Source organism: Pleurodeles waltl, chromosome 4_1, assembly GCF_031143425.1.
Source record: "Pleurodeles waltl isolate 20211129_DDA chromosome 4_1, aPleWal1.hap1.20221129, whole genome shotgun sequence".
Lineage (NCBI taxonomy): Eukaryota > Metazoa > Chordata > Amphibia > Caudata > Salamandridae > Pleurodeles > Pleurodeles waltl.
Window position 1 is genome coordinate 83,904,272 of NC_090442.1, and position 19,674 is coordinate 83,923,945.

Below are 19,674 nucleotides of genomic sequence, written 5' to 3' on the forward strand. Positions count from 1 at the left end.
GTCTGGGTGTATGAGTGGCTGTAAGGTTTTGTAAGTAGGTATGTGAGTGCCTCTTTCGCCGGGTGACTGGATATATAACCGGTGTATGGGTGTATAAGTGCATGTGTTACTGACTGTCTGATTGGTGGGTGCATGAATGGCTGTATAGGTGTAGGCTGTATAGGTGTGAGAGTAGATGTGCATGGGTGTATGAATGACTAAGTAAGTGAATGTATATGTGAGTAAATGAGTGTGTGAATGGTTTTATGGGTGTGTGACTGAGTGTTTCAGTGACTATTTGTCTATATGACTGGTAGGTACATAACTGCTTTCGTAGGAGTGTAACTGGGTATGTAAGTACCTGCCTGACTGTGTGAGTAGGTGCAAATTACATACTAATAAATGGCATACCATAAGCAAACACCCACATCTAATTTCAAACACATTAATTCATAATTCCTTACTAAAATAAGTATCTTTTCAGAAAAGCAGTTCCTCTTCCTCCTTTGCTGCTCACTATCTTTTTTTTAATATTCTCATCTAAGCTCCCTTCTATTTTGCTTTTTACTGCAGTATCTAGAAGCTACACATTTTCTTTAATTTTGCTTTTTACAGTAGTGTCTAGAAGCTACACATTTTCTTTCAGCTTATAAACACTCATAGATTTATTTTAAATATACGTTTTTATAGTACAACCTAATTCACATACCCGAAAAATCTCTTTGCTGTTGTCAAACATTTCTTTTAATATCTGTTAATATCTCTTTTCCACTACAAATCGGAAGTCAGAAATATGCAAACCCTCCTCTACTCTCAGTAGAAAAGTACCAGTAATATCTACCCTTCCCACTTGGCTCTAACTCATACTGCTGTACTTATCAAATCACAGACTTCCTTTCAACTTTTATTTTTGTTTTACCACTTCTAAATGATCACTATTTTTTTACCCTTTCCATGTTTCCTGTAAAGAAGTCCAATTCGGTAGGTTTCTTGCAGATCCACAGCTCCACCGCGGCGCTCAGCACAGCCCCTGTGTGAATATGCGGCAGATCTGCTGATCTACACTGAAAACCTTAAAAGCATTCAACAATATGCGGTATATCATTTTTATTTTACATTGTCATTTTGTAAAATATTGTCAATTGCAAGATGTACACTCCCTACTGAGCAATTTTTGTACAGCAGTCTGCTTTTCAGTTTTGTTCTGCAGCCTCTTTTGTGCCTTCCATCACACTCTTTTAGCTTCGTTTCCATAGTAGCCATGCTTCCAATAGTCTCTGCCTAGCATTAGGTCAAAAGTTAACAAGAGTTTCTCTCAAAAGCATTCTAGCTTCACATTAACTGTAGAAGGTGTAGTTGACTGTGCAATACAAAGCATATCCCTAACAACATTGTTTTTTTTTTTCAAACGCCAATCACAGAGTAAGTTACTTTTGTTTCCTAAAGTCACTTCCTAATTTTACTTCCCTGCACATTTCAACCAACAATCAAATATGTTATTTTATATTTCACTTGCTGCCCTCAGTTTTAACTGCTTTTCTTCTTCAAAACTGCCTCATTCTGCTGCAGCCATTTCCAGTGTGCTACTCTTGCCTGTATCCAAAATGGTCAGAGTCTGGATTGTGGTCCATAGCTTTGTTTTTTTGAGCCAGGGAGGTTGCTAGAAAGAGTGGCACTGACAGGGTCCTAGGTTGACCTATTGGTGACTTTACTTGGTTTGGTCAGAGAGGATTAAAGTGACATCAATTGCTGCTTTTGGTTTAAAGCAATGCTGCTTGCCAACATCCAGACCTCATGATTGTGCACTGTGGTGGCAATGTCCTAGGCACACATACTGGGGTTGGATTGGAAATCCTAAGGAAGGATACCTTTTGTAAATTAATGTCACTTTTCCCACGTACTGCCTTGGTGTTCTCCAATATTTGCCAAAGACAGGGGTGGTAGTGGCCTACCAAGTTTTTCCACAGTTAGAGAAATCCAAAAAACATGTCAATAAAGCTGGTTCTGCATTCCTCTGAGACCACAACATGGGCTTTGTACAGCATAACAACTTACGCTTCGATCTGGATGGAATATATTGAAAAGACAGAGTCCATTTCACAGACGGAGGCAACAGGGTGTTCCTCAACAACTTAAAAGACTGCATCCTGTTCTATGTGTAATTATCACCTGCACAAAAAAACAGCCGCTTTTTTCAAAGCCAACCCTTTTCCCAAACCCTGGTTCTTTTTGTTTTCAAATCCTTTTTTTTCAGTTTCTCACTCGGATCTGCACATCCATCGCAGATTCCTGACCAAAAAAGAGGTCTGCCTCTCATATTGTGGGAGGATCTTCGACGCCTCTGCGGATCTGATTTCGCAGTATTGGTGTGTAAGTGGCTGTATGAGTGTGTGAGTGGGTGTGCAAGTGGCTGTGTGGGTCTGTGATTGGGTGTGTCTGTGCCTGTGTGCATCTGTGAGTGGGAGTGGGAGTGGTTCTCTGGGTCTCTGAGTGGATGTATCAGTAACTGTAAAGGTGGGTGAGTGTGTGAATGAATGTGTGAGTGGCTGTGTTGGTCTGTGAGTGAGTGTGGTAGTGTTTTGTGGGTCTGTGAGTAGGTGTGTATGTATGAATGAGTGTGTGAGTGGGTGTGTGAGTGTGTGAATGGGTGTGTGAGTGGGGTGGGACTATGAGTGGGTGTGGTAGTGGGTGGATGTGGTAGTGGGTGTGTGAGGAGGTATGTGAGTGTGTGAATGAGTGTGTATGGGTATGTGAGTGGCCCTGTAGGTCTATCAGTGAGTATGTGTTAGACCTGACAGCCTTAGGGTAGTCACCCCTAACTTTTTGCCTGCCTCCCTCCACTTTTTGGACACTGTTTTTGCTGGTTTACAGACTCTGCGCACTTTACCCCTGCTAACCAGGGCTAAAGTGCATATGCTCTCTCCCCTAAAACATGGTAACCTGGAATCATACCTGATTGGACTATTAATTTACTTATAAGTCCCTAGTAAGGTGCACTTTATGTGCACAGGGCTGGTAGATTAAATGCTACTAGTGGGCCAGCAGCACTGGTTGTGCCACCCACTAAAGTAGCCCCTTTTCCTTGTCTCAGGCCTGCCATTGCAAGGCCTGTGTGTGCAGTTTCACTGCCACCTCGACTTGGCATTTAAAAGTTCTTGCCAAGCCTAGAACTCCCCTTTTTCTACATATAAGTCACCCTTAAGGTGTGCCCTAGGTAACCCCTAAGGCAGGGTGCTGTGTAGGTAAAAGGCAGGACATGTACCTGTGTAGTTTACATGTACTGGTAGTGTAAAACACCTAAATTCGTTTTCACACTACTGTGAGGCCTGCTCCCTTCATAGGCTAACATTGGGGCTGCCCTCATACACTGGTGAAGTGGCAGCTGCTGATCTGAAAGGAGCAGGAAGGTCATATTTAGTATGGCCAGAATGGTAATACAAAATCCTACTGACTGGTGAAGTCGGATTTAATATTACTATTCTAGAAATGCCACTTTTAGAAAGTGAGCATTTCTTTGCACTTAAATCCTTCTGTGCCTTACAATCCACGTCTGGCTGGGCTTGGTTGACAGCCCCTTGTGCATTCACTCAGACACACCCCAAACACAGGGTACTCAGCCTCACTTGCATACATCTGCATTTTGAATGGGTCTTCCTGGGCTGGGAGGGTGGAGGGCCTGCCCTCACACAAAGGACTGCCACACCCCCTACTGGGACCCTGGCAGAGAGGATTGAACTGAAAGGGGACCTGGTGCACTTCTTAGCCACTCTTTGAAGTCTCCCCCACTTCAAAGGCACATTTGGGTATAAAAAAGGGCCTCTGCCCTACCTCATCAGACACTTGCTGGAGAAGAAACCTGAACCAGAAACTACATCCTGCCAAGAAGAACTGCCTGGCTGCTCAAAGGACTCACCTGCCTGCTTTCTACAAAGGACTGCTGCCTTGCTGTTGCCCTGCTGCCTTGCTGAACTCTTGTCTGGCTGTGAAAGTGCTCTCCAAGGGCTTGGATAGAGCTTGCCTCCTGTTCCTTGAAGTCTCAGGACCAAAAAGACTTCCCTCTTTTACTTGGACGCTCCGTGCGCCGAAAATTTCGACGCACAGCTTGTTTTGCGGCGAGAAAAACGCCGCACTCCGACGCTGATCAACGCGACGCTCTTGGGACGATCGAAGATCCGACGCACGGCCTCGCAAGGACAACGCCGCCCGACCTCTAGAGGAGAAATCGACGCCTGCCGTGAGATCGTAATTTCAACGCGCAGCCCCGCAGATCGAAGTCTGGAGGAGAAATCGACGCGAAGCCTGTCGTGAGATCGTAATTTCGACGCGCAGCCCCGCAGACCGACGCGCAGCCGGAGAACAAGCAGGAAAATCCACGCACAGACCCGGGACATCTGGTAATCCCCGCGATCCACAGAAAGAGACTGTCCGCGCGCCGGAAAACGACGCCGACTTCCCCGCGTGGAAAATAACGACGCAAGTCCATGTGTGCTGGGGAGAAATCGACGCACACACCCTTTTTCCACGCACCTCTTCTCTTGTGGCCCTCTGAGGAGATTTTTCCACTCCCAACCAGGTACTTGTGCTTGAAAGAGACTTTGTTTATATTCTAAAGACTTAAGACACTTTATATCACTTTTCCTTTATTTTTCTACAATTTTCCATTGCAACCTTATTCTTTTTGACCTACAATTATCCTGATAAATATTATATATTTTTCTAAACACTGTGTGGTGTATTTTTGTGGTGCTATATGGTGGTATTGTATGATTTATTGCACAAATACTTTACACATTGCCTTCTAAGTTAAGCCTGACTGCTCGTGCCAAGCTACCAGAGGGTGGGCACAGGATAATCTTGGATTGTGTGTGACTTACCCTGACTAGAGTGAGGGCTTTTGCTTGGACAGGGGGTAACCTGACTGCCAACCAAAAACCCCATTTCTAACAGTATGGTAGTGGTTTTGTGGGTGTTTCAGTGAGTGTCTGAGTAGGTCTGTGAGTTGGTGTATTATTTTGTTGATTGGGGTCTGGATCTGCAAATCAGTTGTGGATTCACACGGGACAGTGTTGAGCACCGCAGTGGACCGTGGCTATTCATGGGCCCAGCTTCCTTTTAAAAAAAATATTTTTTAATCCTTTAAGTTTTTTTACATTTGTGCCCATCTGGTAGCCCTTAACATGATCCGGAGTGTCAAGGTACCATTACTCTTACCCCTTACACCTATTTGTTTTTAATTCTTAAGACAAGGGCACAAGCACTGTGTCCTGACATTTCTCTTCACTTTCTTCTCTTTCTCAACTTTTCAATTCATTTTGTGGCATGCCGATCAGAATGCAAGCTCCCACATGACTCCGAGAGAGTAAGATGGCCAATGGGGAAAAGCCCTCTCGATCAATCAGATGGCTCTATTTTTATTTTACGCGACTGAGGGACTCTCACAATCTTCTCCCTCTGCATATGCAAATATATTTTAACCTTAATTTCTCAAAAACTACTGAATGGATTTATACCAAATCACAAAAAGCACACTTTCTGGACCAAGATCTAGCTTCTTTGCCAAATTTGGTGTAATTCTGTTTAGCAGTTTAGGCTGTAACCCATTCCAAAAATACCTATGGAAATCGGTATTGGCAAATATAGTTTGGGACTCCCTCTTTGTTTGCCCCCCACTTGACGGATCTCCCTGAAACTTTCCAGGAATGAGCTGAGGAAAAAAGAGCACATTTTTGGAAAGTTTGATGAAGATTGAAGTAATCTTCCATAGAAGAATTGCTGAAGAAATTAATTGCCATTGTAACCCTACTCTGTAATTGCAAAATTGATATGATATCATATATGATACGATATGACATGACATGACAACTTGACATGATATGATATGATGTGATTTGATTGATATGATATGATGTGATATGATATGGGTTTGTATGGGAGCACAAATGTCTTAATGCATCAAGGTGCTAAAAAATTAGTCCAGCTATACCGCTTGGCCGTAAGCTGGTTCCTGATTGCACAGATGAAGCTAACCTCCTTACTGGGAGAAATGCCAGGTCTTTAAAGCCTTCCTAAAAGGAGTATGCACCTTCAAACAAGTAAGACTAGCTGACGCAACTGCTCTTCCTCTCCATCTCTTTTTCTGAATTCTGGGTGTAGCAACTCAGTCATAATCTGCCGAACGAAGTTTTTTTCATTGGGATATACCACTGAAACATGGTTTTGATTCCATAGTGATTCACATTATACAGAGCTTTATGAACGATACAAAGTGCCTTAAACATAATGCATTTTTTCACCGGAAGCCAGTGAAGTTTGAGTAGTCCTTTGGAGACCGACTGTGTGATTAACCTCGAGGTCTAGTAATAACTCACTATCCAGGATTACTCTTAGATTTTTCATTGAGTCCGTTGGAGTGGGTAGAGTGCCCAGCATATTTGGCCACCAGTTGCTTTTCCAAATAGTTGGTTGGCTCCTAAAAATCAGAACCTCCGTCTTATCACCGTTGAGCTTCAATCAATTCTTGCCCATCCACGTGGTCACTGCCTTCATGCAGTTATTGAAATTAACCGCAAGGGCATCGGAGGCTTTTGAGATGAATACAATTATCTGAGTGTCATCAGCCTGCAGCCCAAAGAAGCATTTAAGCTTGGCCAATGGGGAGACATAGAGGATAAATAGTGTGTGGCTCAATGACGAACTGGGGTAACAGGGACAAAATTGGTTATGTTTGTTTCTCTACCGGTGCAATAATACAAAAAAAGGGACAACTGCCTAAATCCAGGTCTGATTGATGTCAAACAGGGTGTTAGGCAAAGAATGTTAGTTGCTTACAAAAATCTTTTAGCAGAAATGAGAGTCTCCAGCATCGGGTTATCGGGCAATATTTAATTTTGTGAAACACTTCTGTTGAGCCAGTTACATATCATGGGCTGAGAATGGAGCCTAAGGGGTCATTCTGTTTGGCAGGAGTGGTGGAAATGCACATTATTATTTATAATGTAGATGCTCAATGCTTATCACAATATTCACTGTGTGCCAACTATCACTTATGATAATGTAGTTATACTCCAGTAATGGAAAGCATTGTTGAATATGTTCGGTGGCAAATCCTTCATATGAAAAATCAAGCAACCATCCTGCCAGATCATAGCCTACTATATTTCAGTCTTGTCTTTTGAATATATTTCTTGTAATCTGTCAGACACATTTTTGCCTCTATAAGTGTTAGACCTGTGAGCCACAGGGTGGTCACCCCCCAACTTTGCTGCATTGTGTAACTCTGTTGGGAAGTCGTTCTATAAGTGGAGTGTGAGCATTCCCACACACCCACCCATGGGTTTTGGCGCAGTCACAGATAGACTAAGAGTAGTAAACCTGGGAATGCGCCAAATAGTACATCATCCCAACAGCGGTGTAACAAGGACAAATATGTTTATTTATAATTGTTATTTCCTCTTTCTACGTATGTTGCATTCTGCAGCACATGTATAAAGAGGAAAATACCTCAGAGGATTGTTTTTGTGCAGGTGGGTGTTCTATCCTGCACAAAAACAATCCTGCCTGTAACGCAGGCACCGTGGCACAAAGGTGCCTGCGTTGGTGCTCGGCAGCACTTAGTGACCCAGGGTGCAGAGAAAGAGAGCAGTAAGGTGCCATATTTGAGTAAATATGCCACATTCCTGATCTCTCCATTTGTTGCAGCTCAGCAAGTTGTCTTGCTGTTGTGAGTTGCACCAACTGTTAGTAAATCTGGGCCCTGGTTCCTAACTGGTCTTAAGCAATCTGGTGGAGCTACAAAGCAGCTATTTGAAATATAGTGAAAGCACTTACACCACGGTTTACTCAGAATCATGGCTACGTGCTAAGGGCAAGTGGGTAGCGACACAAGGTAAGCGCATAGCACAGTTTAGTACTGCAGTTATTTGATGAAAAGTGTACTGAGATATATAAGTAAAAAAATATACAACCATTAATTCAAATATATGCTATAACACTAACAACTGTAAATGTCTGCATTCATTGTTCAATATGCATTTACCTTTGTATATCTGTGGATGCAGTTTCCGCTTCTCTATAAAGAGAAAACAATTAAGATAAGATCATTAATATTTGTTATAAATAAAAATAGAAATATGGATAATAAATGTGTACAAATGCAGACTAGATCAGAAACAGCCTCACAGTGTAGTGAGGTGTAGAGGATACAGGCACACAGTCTGTGCTGATACCTTTCCTGGATTGCACCACCAAGCGAGTATGTTTGAGGATGAAAAGGAGCTTGTTCCAGAGTCTAAGACTATGTACAGAGATATGTTGATGTAGGGGTTCTCTCTAAGGCTTTGGGATTTCCTGTCCGGCCATGACTGTGCTCCTGTTAGTGCATATGAAACAGGAAACGCAGAGTTAGAGGCAAGATAGCCAGGTTTACTTGGGTGGAGTGTCTTGTAGATCACACAACAGGCTGTGAACTGGATTCTATCAGGGAGAGGGACCCAATGCATATCTTCCATTGTAGTGGAGTTGTTCTCAAAGTCTATTTGTTAAACAATATTTGAGATACTGACTGAGGAAAGTTTTTTTCTTGGACTCTGGAAGACTAACAAGTACTGTGTTACACCCGTCCATGTATGATAATGTGAGGACCTCGAATGTGGACTAAAACATTTGGGGAAGAGAAGAAAGGCTGGATTTTTCAGAGGAATGTGGGCTGGAATCATGCTCTATGGCCTTTGTTATGGTCTTTTAGGACAAAGCTCAATGACAAAGCCTTGAACTTTAGCATTAGATTCAAAACAAGAAAAGGAGTCTTCCTAACTCTTATTGTTGAGCCACTACTTGCTATAGGCCTCAAGGTCCCCTCCTTCTATAAGGACTAAATCATTCTTAGGTTGTGTGTAACATTACCTGTTTGCAGAATTGCAGATTAGCTGTCACATTAATACAGAGTCTTAGCATGTGGTAGTTGTTAGTTGACATCATAGTAAGATATTATTGGTTAGTTTTTTGACATATTAGTGGACAGAAATGTCATCTTGGCTCTTTAGTACTCCTAGTGTCTCTAATACAGACTGATAATCTTAGGGGGCTTCGTCAAGTAAGACCTGCAGTTCAAAAGCATTAAAAGCTGCTGACAGGTCGGATCAGATGCTGAGATCAGGTGTGGTGCAATGAGTGTAAGTAGAAATTAAAATAAAAATGTGCTGCCATTGAAACAGAATTTAAAAGAATGAAAATAGATGAGAGGAGGCTAAGAGACATAAGAGGTGTTTCCAATCTTACCTGACCTGCGCAGAAAGGCAAAGAGCTGAGGTGTACAAGCAGATAGGCCTAGTAATTGAGGAGAAGAGACTGTACAGATGCAAGTCATGTGAAAACTTGACCTGGAGTATTGGATGACCTCAGTACAGGTTTTTCAAGCCGGGTGAGTTGTGCTTCAAACACCTTTAACACTTGACGTTATCTACCTAATGAATTGGGCATTTCAGATGATAGCGACAAGAGAATAGATAGTTAGATTAATTTAGCTGCACCTTGTATAATGAAGACAGAGAACACTGGGGTGGTAGTGGGGGAGGGGTTCCCAACATGTGTAATATGTATCCTAAAACCTGGGCTCCTCTCCCTGGACTCAAAGGTTAAGGATGTTATAATCCAAAGGTCTGGGATAACTCCTTGAAGAACGTGCAGAAAACAGAGGCGTCTCAGGTCAATCTGCCCTGACCTGGGATATTTTTGCAAATACTATTATAAAGGGATTCCATGGCCCGATTAAAGGTTGCAAAATGGTCTAAAAACCTGATAATTAGAGGGCAGATCTTGAATATTTATTTTGCAGGTTTGCTTAAGTGTTTGCTGCAGCCCATGTTCTCTGGCTTCAGGGAGTTAGCTAAGGCTTCAGATTAATTGCTCGCCACCAGAGTGTTTAAGAAGTCCCAAGGGGAGACCACAGGAAGGATGGGTTTGGCCTCCAACAGGCTAACCAACATACAAAGTACATCAGTGATTAAACACGTTTCCTAAAGGATCACAAAATTTCAAGAAGCACTGAGGAAACCAAGGCAACACACGCAAGAAAAAGCAGCCCCCAGAGGCAGAGTCTGATTGATGTCTCCAGGTTGAAGGGCCTGTGTTGGAAATGCTGAAGGTCTAATTACTCGTGAGGAAGATGAACAAAGCTATCCAAAAAAGTCACCCAGTCACAGGCCCTATAACAGCAATAGAAGGGTTTTTGAAATAACGTGGCCCAAGAGGAAAGGGGGCATAAGAAAGATTGTCTCAGTTTACATGGGTGGATTTCAGAGGTACACAGACTTTGGCTCAAGAATCTGCTAATACTGTTAGGATGAACAGAACATCTTCGCCAGTGGAATTCTTTACACTATTCTGGGTGACACTGGAGCGAGCCTGTCTAAGGGAGAGGAAATGAAGATATCCCAAGGACAATATTTGATACAGGTCAACGAGGAGAAATTAGGGTTTCAATCACACTTGAATTTAACTTAAATTAACCAAGAGCAGGAGTAGTGTCTTCTGAGAGAGCACAGGCCACTGAGTAAATGTTAACTGTCTGTAGTCTCTTATATATTTTTTTTTTTCACAATCTTTTTTTGAGTCTTCGACGTCTCTTATGAGCATTTACAATGCTCTTTTGTTGCTCACGTTGCTTAGAGGTAGAGACTGAAAAGTTATAGAGTCAGCTTCTCAATAGATGAGCATGTCTTGTAGATGATTGTCGTGAAGACAGCATCTTCTCTTCAGTGCCCAGCCTTCAGATAAGATGCCAGCTCATATGTAGCAGCTAGGGTGCATGTGGTTACAGCGGAAACAGGCGGTCACCCAAGTGATTGTTGAGGAGTATCACACACAATGGCCTCACCTCTATGACAGTTAAAGATCAGGGAGCATTCCACTCCAGAAGCTGGGCTCCTCAAGGTATGTGCCCACCTACCAGGCATTGTGATGCTGCCAAAACATCCAACCCAAACCTATGAGGACTTGCTACCTCTAATCTTCACTATGAAACCAGACCCATCTCTCCACCTCTTACTCTTTCTGGCACTCTTTCAATCTGGCTTTCTCACCCTTCATTATTTGTAGGAAAGTAGTCCTTTTCTAGCATTGTTACCCCCACTTTTCTACCTGTTTGTCAGTGTGTTTGACTGTGTTCACTGAGATCCTGCTAACCAGGACCCCAGTGATTATGCTCTCTCCTTTTAAAATGGTTGCTGGAAATGTATTTCACTCCACATTTGGCATGCTGGTGCCCCTTTGCAAGTCCATAGTATATGGTACCTAGGTACCCAGGGCATTAGGGCACCACGTATCCCTATGGGCTGCAGCATATATTTTGCCACCCATAGGGAGCACATGCAAAGTGTCTCCAGGCCTGCCATTGCAGCCTGCATGAAAAGGTGCAAGCACCCTTTCACAGCCGTTTTACACTGCACCAGGTCACTTATAAATCACCCCTATGGCAGGCCTTCCAACCCAGAGGGCAGGGTGCACAGTACCTGTGTGTGAGGGCACCCCTGCACTTAGAGAGGTGCCTCCACGAACTCCAGGCCCAATTTCCTGGACTTCGTGAGTGCGGGGACGCCATTTTATGCATGTACTGGACATAGGTCAATACCTATGTCCAGCTAAATAATGGTAACTCCGAATATGGGCATGTTTGGTATCAAACATGTTGGAATCATACCCCAATGTATTTGCAAGCATTGGTTGTGTGATCCCATGCACTCTGGGGGCTTTGTAGAGGACCCCCAGTGTTGCCATTGCAGCCTTCTGAGGTTTTCCTGGCAGCCCAAGCTGCTGCCACCTCACAGACAGGTTTCTGCCCTCCTGTTGCTTGATCAGCTCAAGCCCTGGAAGGCAGAAACAAGGATTTCCTTTGGGAGAGGGGTGTTACACCATCTCCCTTTGGAAATAGGTGTTAAAGGCTTGGGAGGGGTAGCCTCCCCAAACCACTGGTAATGCTTTGAAGGGCATTGGCATTTGGTGCCCTCCTAGCATAAACCAGTCTACACTGGTTGAGGCACCCCCAGTCCCTGCTCTGGTGCTAAACTGGGCAAAGGAAAGGGGAGTGACCACTCCCCTGTCCATCACCACCCCAGGGGTGGTGCACAGAGCTCATCCAGAGGGTCCCTGGGTTTTGCCATCTTGGAAACAAGGTTGGCAGGGAACTCTGGGAGCATCTGTGTGGGCAGTGCAGGTAGGTGACGTCAGAGCCCCCTCCTGATAGGTGGTCACCCAGCTAGGTGACCAATCCCCCTTTCAGGGCAATTTAGGGTCTCTCTCTTGGGTGGTTCCTCAGATTTGGTTTACAAGACTGCAGCAGGTCGCCTCTGCAACCTTTACTTTGACTTCTGGCGGAAGAAACTGTATTAAGAAGCTCCAGGACCCTACAAGCTGCAACAAAGAAGCAAGACTCTGCCTGCAACATTGTATCTCTGGCTCCTGCCTGCAACTGCAACAATTTCCCGGTCGTGCATCCTCTGAAGACAGCCTGTAGACAGTCTGCACAAGAAACCTTGGGGTGAAGGAGTCACTCCCCTGCATCAGCAGGCACCAACTGCAATGACGACTGGCTACGTAGACGCCCTCTCCTGACGAGCTACGTGGATCCTGCAACACGGGTGGTAGACTGAAGTGGTCCCGATGGCCTCTCTTCCTTTGGTGAAGGTAAGCCCTTGCCTTCCCACGCAGGACAGCACCCCCGTGTACATCGTCATTTGCAGCAGCCAAGGCTTATTGGCATCCTGTCCACTGGATCTTCAGGCATCTTGAAGCTCCAGCCCTCAGCACTCCTTCCTGTGATGCGCAGCTTCCTGAGAGGTTCTCCTGTGGAGTGGGATCCCTTTTAGTAGTGCTGCATGAGGCTCCTTCTTGGACTTCTGTGTCCCTGTCCTGTGGGACTCCTGTGGGCGCTGCCTCTGCTTTAGTGGGCTCCCTGTGTTGCTGGGAGTCCCCTCTGCCTCCACCTCCTGGGTAGAGTCCTCCTGGGCCTTCCTGGTCCCCGGCAGCACCACCTTCCGCCAACCACGAGTTTTGCGTGTGCCAATGCTTGTTGGTGGAATCCGAAGACACAAACCCGACTGCAATCCTTCTTCCAGTGTGAGACATCACTTGCATCACCCAGGAACTAGACTCCGTCTTCTGGGGTGCAGCAGTGACTCTCCTTCTTCACCGTTGACTTACTTCTTGTACCTTCCTTCTGGTGGGTAGGGGCTCCTGCCCTTCCTGATAACGGCTGTGCTTCTTGCACTTGTTCCCCTTCTTCCACAGGTCCTCTTGTCCAGGAATCCACTGTTGGTGTCTTGCAGTCTCTTCTGGTTTTTGCATTCTTCTTCTTTTCTTCCAAGTGGGTGTTCTGGGGAAACTTTAGTGATTTACTCCTGCTTTCCTGGTCGCTGGGGGTGTTGTGGTAATTACCTTTGGGCTTTCCTAGTACTTCCAGCTCCCCTCTATACACTCCACTTACCTAGGTGGGGGACTGACTTTCGCATTCCATTTTAGTATATGGTTTGTGCTCCCCCATGCCCATTAATCTCTAAGTGATTTCCACTATATTACACTGTTTTTTAACTGTAGACGGGCCTAGCGCCAAAGTATAAATATGGAGTTAACTTTGCGTCAAATTAGCGTAAAAAAATGACGTTAATTTGAGGCAAACAGAGTATAAATATGCCCCTAAGTGTGACTACAGTGGTATTGCATGAGCTTTGCATGTCTCCTAGATAAGCCTTGGCTGCTCATCCACAGCTACCTCTAGAGAGCCTGTATTCTAGACACTGACTACAGTACACTAATAAGGGGATACCTGGACCTGGTATAAGGTGTAAGTACCATAGGTACCTCGCATACACCAGGCCTGCTTCCTACATTATTCACCTAATGTTTATCCCTAGCTCACCTTATGTCTCTTGCTACCTCACCTATATACTGTTGAATTCTGTTGGCATATTTGTTGTGCAGGTGTGTTCTGTTGTGCTATTTTTTTTGGGTTGTTTTTGTGTTGAGTTATGTTTTTATCTGGCCTGCTGCATGAGATGACAAGGGCAGATTTATCATTATGTGATGCAGCGTAGCAAGCCACCTTGCTGCACTGCATGACAGGGAAAGTGCAGGAATGTGCTGTACTTAAAATAATATGCCGCATTACTGCCTTTTCCCAGCGCTGCTGCACAATGTGCTCCCTGGCGCTAACGCAGGCACTCTTGCCCCATGGTGCTAGGGTACCTGCATTGTAAACAGGATTGTTTTTGTGCAGGAAAGTGCACCTTCCTGCACAAAATACAGTCCCCTGAGGCATTTTCTTTTTTCTATGTGTGCTGCAAAATGTATCACACATAGAAAGAGGAAAAGACTAAGAGAAATAAACATATTTCTCCTCATTACACGTCACCTGGGGAGTGGTAGAAGTTTTGGTGCATTCCCAGGTCTGCCACATATGGGAAATCTGGAAATGCGTCAAAATCCACGGGTTTGCATGGGAACACCCAAGCACCATCCATGGAATGCCTCCCTGGGGCAGAGTAGCACATCACAGCGATTTGCACTGCGTTTCTTTACTCTGGATTTGTCAAGCCAAACAGGACCACGCAAGGTGGCCTTGCATGGCTTGATAAGTCACACTTAAGGGTTGCGTCGCAAGTGCAACCTGTTGCATGGTGCAAAAGCGACACAACCTATTCATTAATAAGGCCCACAGAGTCCAGAAGAAACACCCTAGTACTGGATTTGAGCAGATAATAAACAGTGGCTTGTAAAGGCTCTCAATTTCAGCCATTATAAACTTTATTTTAAATTAAATAAATCAACACAATGAAATGAAAAGGCACCTACAATCTCTTAACCCAGCTTGATAAATTACCTTGACAACTCTCTCTGCTTTCTGCTATCTGCCTATCTGTTCTGTCTTTTATCCTCCGGTTCACCTTCTATGCATCTCTAACCATCACCGGACCAACTCACAATCTCCTTTGCAAGACCTAGGTATTGAATTTCTCCAGAAATCGACTGAATCCTACTGAAGATGCCTGCTTGTTGATTGGCTGTGTAAGTTGTGCTGCCTCCTCTCACGAATGACCTAGCAGAGGCATTTCTATTATAGGGTAAATTCTTCCCATGATGCTACAGTGCACAAAAGAGACACAGACACTATGATTGGCTGGTACTATCAGTTTGTCATCCTACATCACTCTATGGGATACCCAAATTGTTGTGAATCACCAAGTGATAGACTTGCAGATGAGTCATCACCACACAGCCACCACATCCAAGCACTGGCCATTGCTTCAACAATCACATTACTGCATTTTCATATTTCATGATATTAGTTATCATAAATTAATTGTTCCTCTAAGGCGCCTTTCTCTTACCTGTACATATCACTCCAGCATCTTTTCTGAACGAGCAGACATTATATCCCCATTCACCATGAGTACAAACGAAGAAAGATGTCTCCGCTCCTGTGCATTGAACCTGACTCAGCCACACTGGGTGCCATCCTCTTCCAAACACTGTATTGACCATTAGCACTCTTAAAGCAGATCCGCATCCAAGGTGTCTACAGACCACCTCAGCATCCTTCTTATCCCAGTCAGTATCGCAGACTGTTCCCCATCGCTTTCCATGCCTGACCTCTATCCTCCCACTGCATTCGTCACCAGCATTGACCAAGCGGATCTCATCAGCATCACCTGTGACCAGTGGGAGAGAAGAGAACAGATACTGAGTACACTGACCACTTCCAGAAGGGAGACATTCAAAGGTGAACAAAGAAATATATCACCAGCCAGCAGGTTCCCCCTTGAGCTCACACACCAGCAAACAGATCTAAGAAGCTGCACATTGTCCAGTGCTAAACCCTGAATTTATATATTTGGATACGATCTAAAAGGTCAGAGACACATCTTAAAACCTCATGAAGTCCATGAAGCAAATACAACCTTTAGACATTCTGAAATATTAGCACAAGCTCACCGTTAAATACATACGTTTATTAATTGTGTTCAAATAAGCTGTTTTTGATTCCTGGTACAACATTAGTTACTAGCCTTAGCCATGATGTGCACCTGTAACATAAAATAATTTTCTTGGGAGCTTTTTGATTGGATAACTTTAACGACATTAAAGTCACTCTCAGAAGGATGTTTTATTATTAGACTGAATTCAGCAGTGAGTAATTTCACACTTAGGGCCCAATTTAGAGTTTGGTAGATGGAGAAAAGGCAGTCAAGGTAGTGGCGGACTTTATGTCCACCACACTACTTTTACTCCACCCGCCAGATTCAGAGTTCACCACCAGCCCTGTGGGAGCTCTATGTGTTTGTATGAACCACTATCACTGCGCTTCATTGTGAGAAAGTAGCGTCTTTCTAGCATTGTTACCTCCACTTTTGGCCTGTTTGTGTCAGTGTGTTTCACTGTGTCACTGGGATCCTGCTAGCCAGAGCCCCAGTGCTCATAGTCAAAACCCTATTTGTCAGTGTGTTTTGCCTGTCTCACTGGGATCCTGCTAGCCAGGAACCCAGTGCTCATAGTTTGTGGCCTATGTGTGTGTAGTCTGTAGTGCTTACTGTGTCACTGAGGCTCTGCTAATCAGAACCTCAGTGCTTATGCTCTCTCGGCTTTACATTTTTCACTGCAGGCTAGTGACTTATTTTTCCAATTCCAATTGGCACTTTGGAACACCCTTATAATTCCCTTGTATATGGTACTTAGGTACCCAGGGTATTGGGGTTCCAAGAGCACCTTATGGGCTGCAGCATTACTTTTGCTACCCATAGGGAGCTCAGACAAACCTTTCACAGGACTGCCACAGCAGCCTGGGTAAAATAGTGTTGACACTATTTTACAGCCATTTTTCAGTGCACTTAAGTAACCTATAAGTCACCTATATGTCCAGCTCTGGCTAGGTGCAAAGTTACTAAGTGTGAGGGCACCCTTGCAATAGCAAAGGTGCTCCCACATTGTCCAGGGCCTTTTCCCCGGACTTTGTGAGTGCAGGGACGCCATTACACACGTGCACGACATATAGGTCACCACCTATATGTAGCTGCACAATGGCTGAACCAAATATGGCCATGTGAGGTGTCTGGGATTGTGGAATTTCACCCCCAGTCCGAATCTGGCACTGGGGGGCAAATCCATGTACCCTGGGGGCTCCACCATGGACTCCCAGTACTGCCAAACCTGCTCTCTGGGGTTTTCTCTGCAGCTACAGTTGCTGCCTACCTCCAGACAGGTTTCTGCCCTCCTGGGGTCTGAGCAGTTCAGTCCCAGGAAGGCAGAACACTGTATTTCCTTTGGCAGGGGGGTGTCACACCATCTGCCTTTGGAAATAGGTGTTACAGGCTTGGGAGGGGTAGCCTCCCAGAGCCTCTGGAAATGCTTTGAAGGGCACAAACTGGACAAAGGAAAGGGGAGTGAACACTCCACTGACCTGCACCTCCGTGGCAGAGGCACCCAGAGCTCCTGCAGTGTGTCCCAGACCTCTACCATCTTGAATTCAGAGGTGTGGGGGCACACTGGACACCGCTGAGTGGCCAGTGCCAACAGGTGATGTTAGAGACCCCTCCTGATAGGCTCAGACATGGGTGGTAGCCATACCTCTTCTTTGGGCTATTTAGGGGCTCTCCTGTGGGGGTTTCCTCAGATAACGACTTGCAAGAATCCCCCAGGACTCCTCTGCATCTCCCTCTTTGACTTTCATCAAGGATCGACCGCTGACTGACCCAGGACGGCTGCAAAACTGCAACAAAGTATCCAGACGGCTACTGTGACATTGTAGCGCCTAATCCTGCTGGCCTTCTCAACTGTTTCCTGATTGTGCATCCTCTGTGGGTTGTCTGCCTTCAGTCTGCACTCAAAGTCCAGAAGAAATCTCCTGTGGGTCAACGGAATCTTCCCCCTGCTCCAGCAGGCAACCAAAAGCAGCAACACTGACCCTCTGGGACTTCTCCCTCTTCAAAGAGCGTCGTCCCCGGAACACGAGTGGTGGACCCAAGTGACCCCGACTGTCCAGAGGTCCAACTGCACAAAATTGGTGGAGGTAAGTCCTTGCCTTCCCTCACCAGTCAGTGCCACCATGTGTCCAGTGTCCAGCAGCTCCTAGGGCTGTGAGTCCAATCCAGAATCCCTTTGTGCACAGCTGAGCCGAGGTCCCCAGCACTCCGTCCTGCGACGCACAGCTTCGTGAGTTGATCTCCAGCGGCGTGGGACTCCTCACAGCAGTGCTGAGACAACCGTTATGTTCAGCTCCTTTGAACCCGTATTCAGAGGCTCTTGTGGATGCTACCTTTTTCGTTGTGGGCCTTCATCCTTGCTGGGGGACCCCTCTGTCCACTCAGTCTGAGTTTCGACATCCTTCCTGGGCCCGGGCAGCACTTTTTTCACCTAAACACGACCCTTGCATGTAGCAAGGCTTGTTTGCGGTGCTTTTACAAAGTTTCTTCATTGCATCTTCCAGCACGACGTGGGACAGCTCCTGCACGAATTTGGACCTCCTAGGTCATTCCGTCGGTGCAAAGCCAGCCTCTGTTTCCAACCGGAGGCAGCCATTTTGCACCTTCATCAGGGGTTTAGTGGGCTCCTGCCCCCCTGGACACTCCAGTGACTTTTGGACTTGGTTCCCTGCCCCAGGGGTGGTGCTCAGAGTTCCTCCAGAGGGTCCCTGGGTTTTGCTATCTTGGATTCAAGGTTGGCATGGAACTCTGGGAGCATCTGAGTGGCCAGTGCAGGCAGGTGACGTCAGAGCCCCCTCTTGATAGGTGGTCACCCAGATAGGTGACCAATCCCCCTTTTAGGGCTGTTTAGGGTCTCTCGCTTGGGTGGTTCCTCGAATTCGGCTTGAAGACTCCAGCAGGATTCCTCTGCAACCTTCAGTCCAACTTCTGACCAAAGAAACAGTATCTAGACCCTCCAGGACCCTACAAGCTGCAACAAAGAAGCAAGACTCTGCCTGCAACATTATCACCACAGCTCCTGCCTGCGACTGCAACAATTTCCGGGTCCTGCATCCCCTGAAGACAGCCCATCAACAGTCTGCACAAGAAAGAAGAAGGAATCTCCCTTGGGGTGAAGGAGTCACTCCCCTGCATCAGCAGGCACCAACTGCAACAACAACTGGCTGTGTGGATCCCATCTTCTGCTGAGCTGCATGGATCCTGCAACACCGGTGGTATACTGAAGTGGTTGGGATGGTCCTCTCTTCCAACTGTCCGACTTTGGTGAAGGTGAGTCCTTGCCTTCCCACGCAGGACAGTACCCATGTGTCCATCGCCATTTGCAGCTGCCAAGGCTTGTTGGCATCCTTTCCATGGGATCTTCAGGCATCTTGAAGCTCCAGTCCCCAGCACTCCCCCTTGTGATGCACAGCTTCCTGAGTGGTTCTCCTGCGGCGTGGTATCCCTTTTCATAGTGCTGCATGGGCTCGTTCTTTGACTTTTGTCTCCCTGTCCTGTGGGACTCCTGTGGGTGCTGCCTCTGCTTCTGTGGGCTATCTGTGTTGCTGAGAGTCCCCTCTGACTCCCCTTCCTGGGTAGAGTCCTCCTGGTCCTTCCTGGTCCCCAGCAGCACCACTTCCCGCCAACTCTGAGTTGTGCGTGTAACATGGTTTGTTGGCGGAATCCAAAGATGCAAACCCGGCTGCAATCCTTCTTCTGGCGTGGGACATCACCTGCATCCTCCAGGAAC

At 45.8% G+C, this 19,674-nt stretch overlaps 1 protein-coding gene across 1 annotated transcript in view; it reads right to left on the reverse strand.

Annotated features, from left to right (window-relative positions):
• The window catches only part of LOC138288430 (CD5 antigen-like), a 166,394-nt gene that overhangs the window by 42,732 nt on the left and 103,988 nt on the right, over positions 1 to 19,674 (reverse strand). Inside the window, exons 5-6 of the mRNA XM_069229980.1 lie at positions 15,357 to 15,677; positions 8,015 to 8,047 (exon numbers count right to left, since the gene is read on the reverse strand). Of these exons, the coding sequence (XP_069086081.1) occupies positions 8,015 to 8,047; positions 15,357 to 15,677 (354 nt within the window). The remainder of the gene's footprint in view (positions 1 to 8,014; positions 8,048 to 15,356; positions 15,678 to 19,674) is intronic.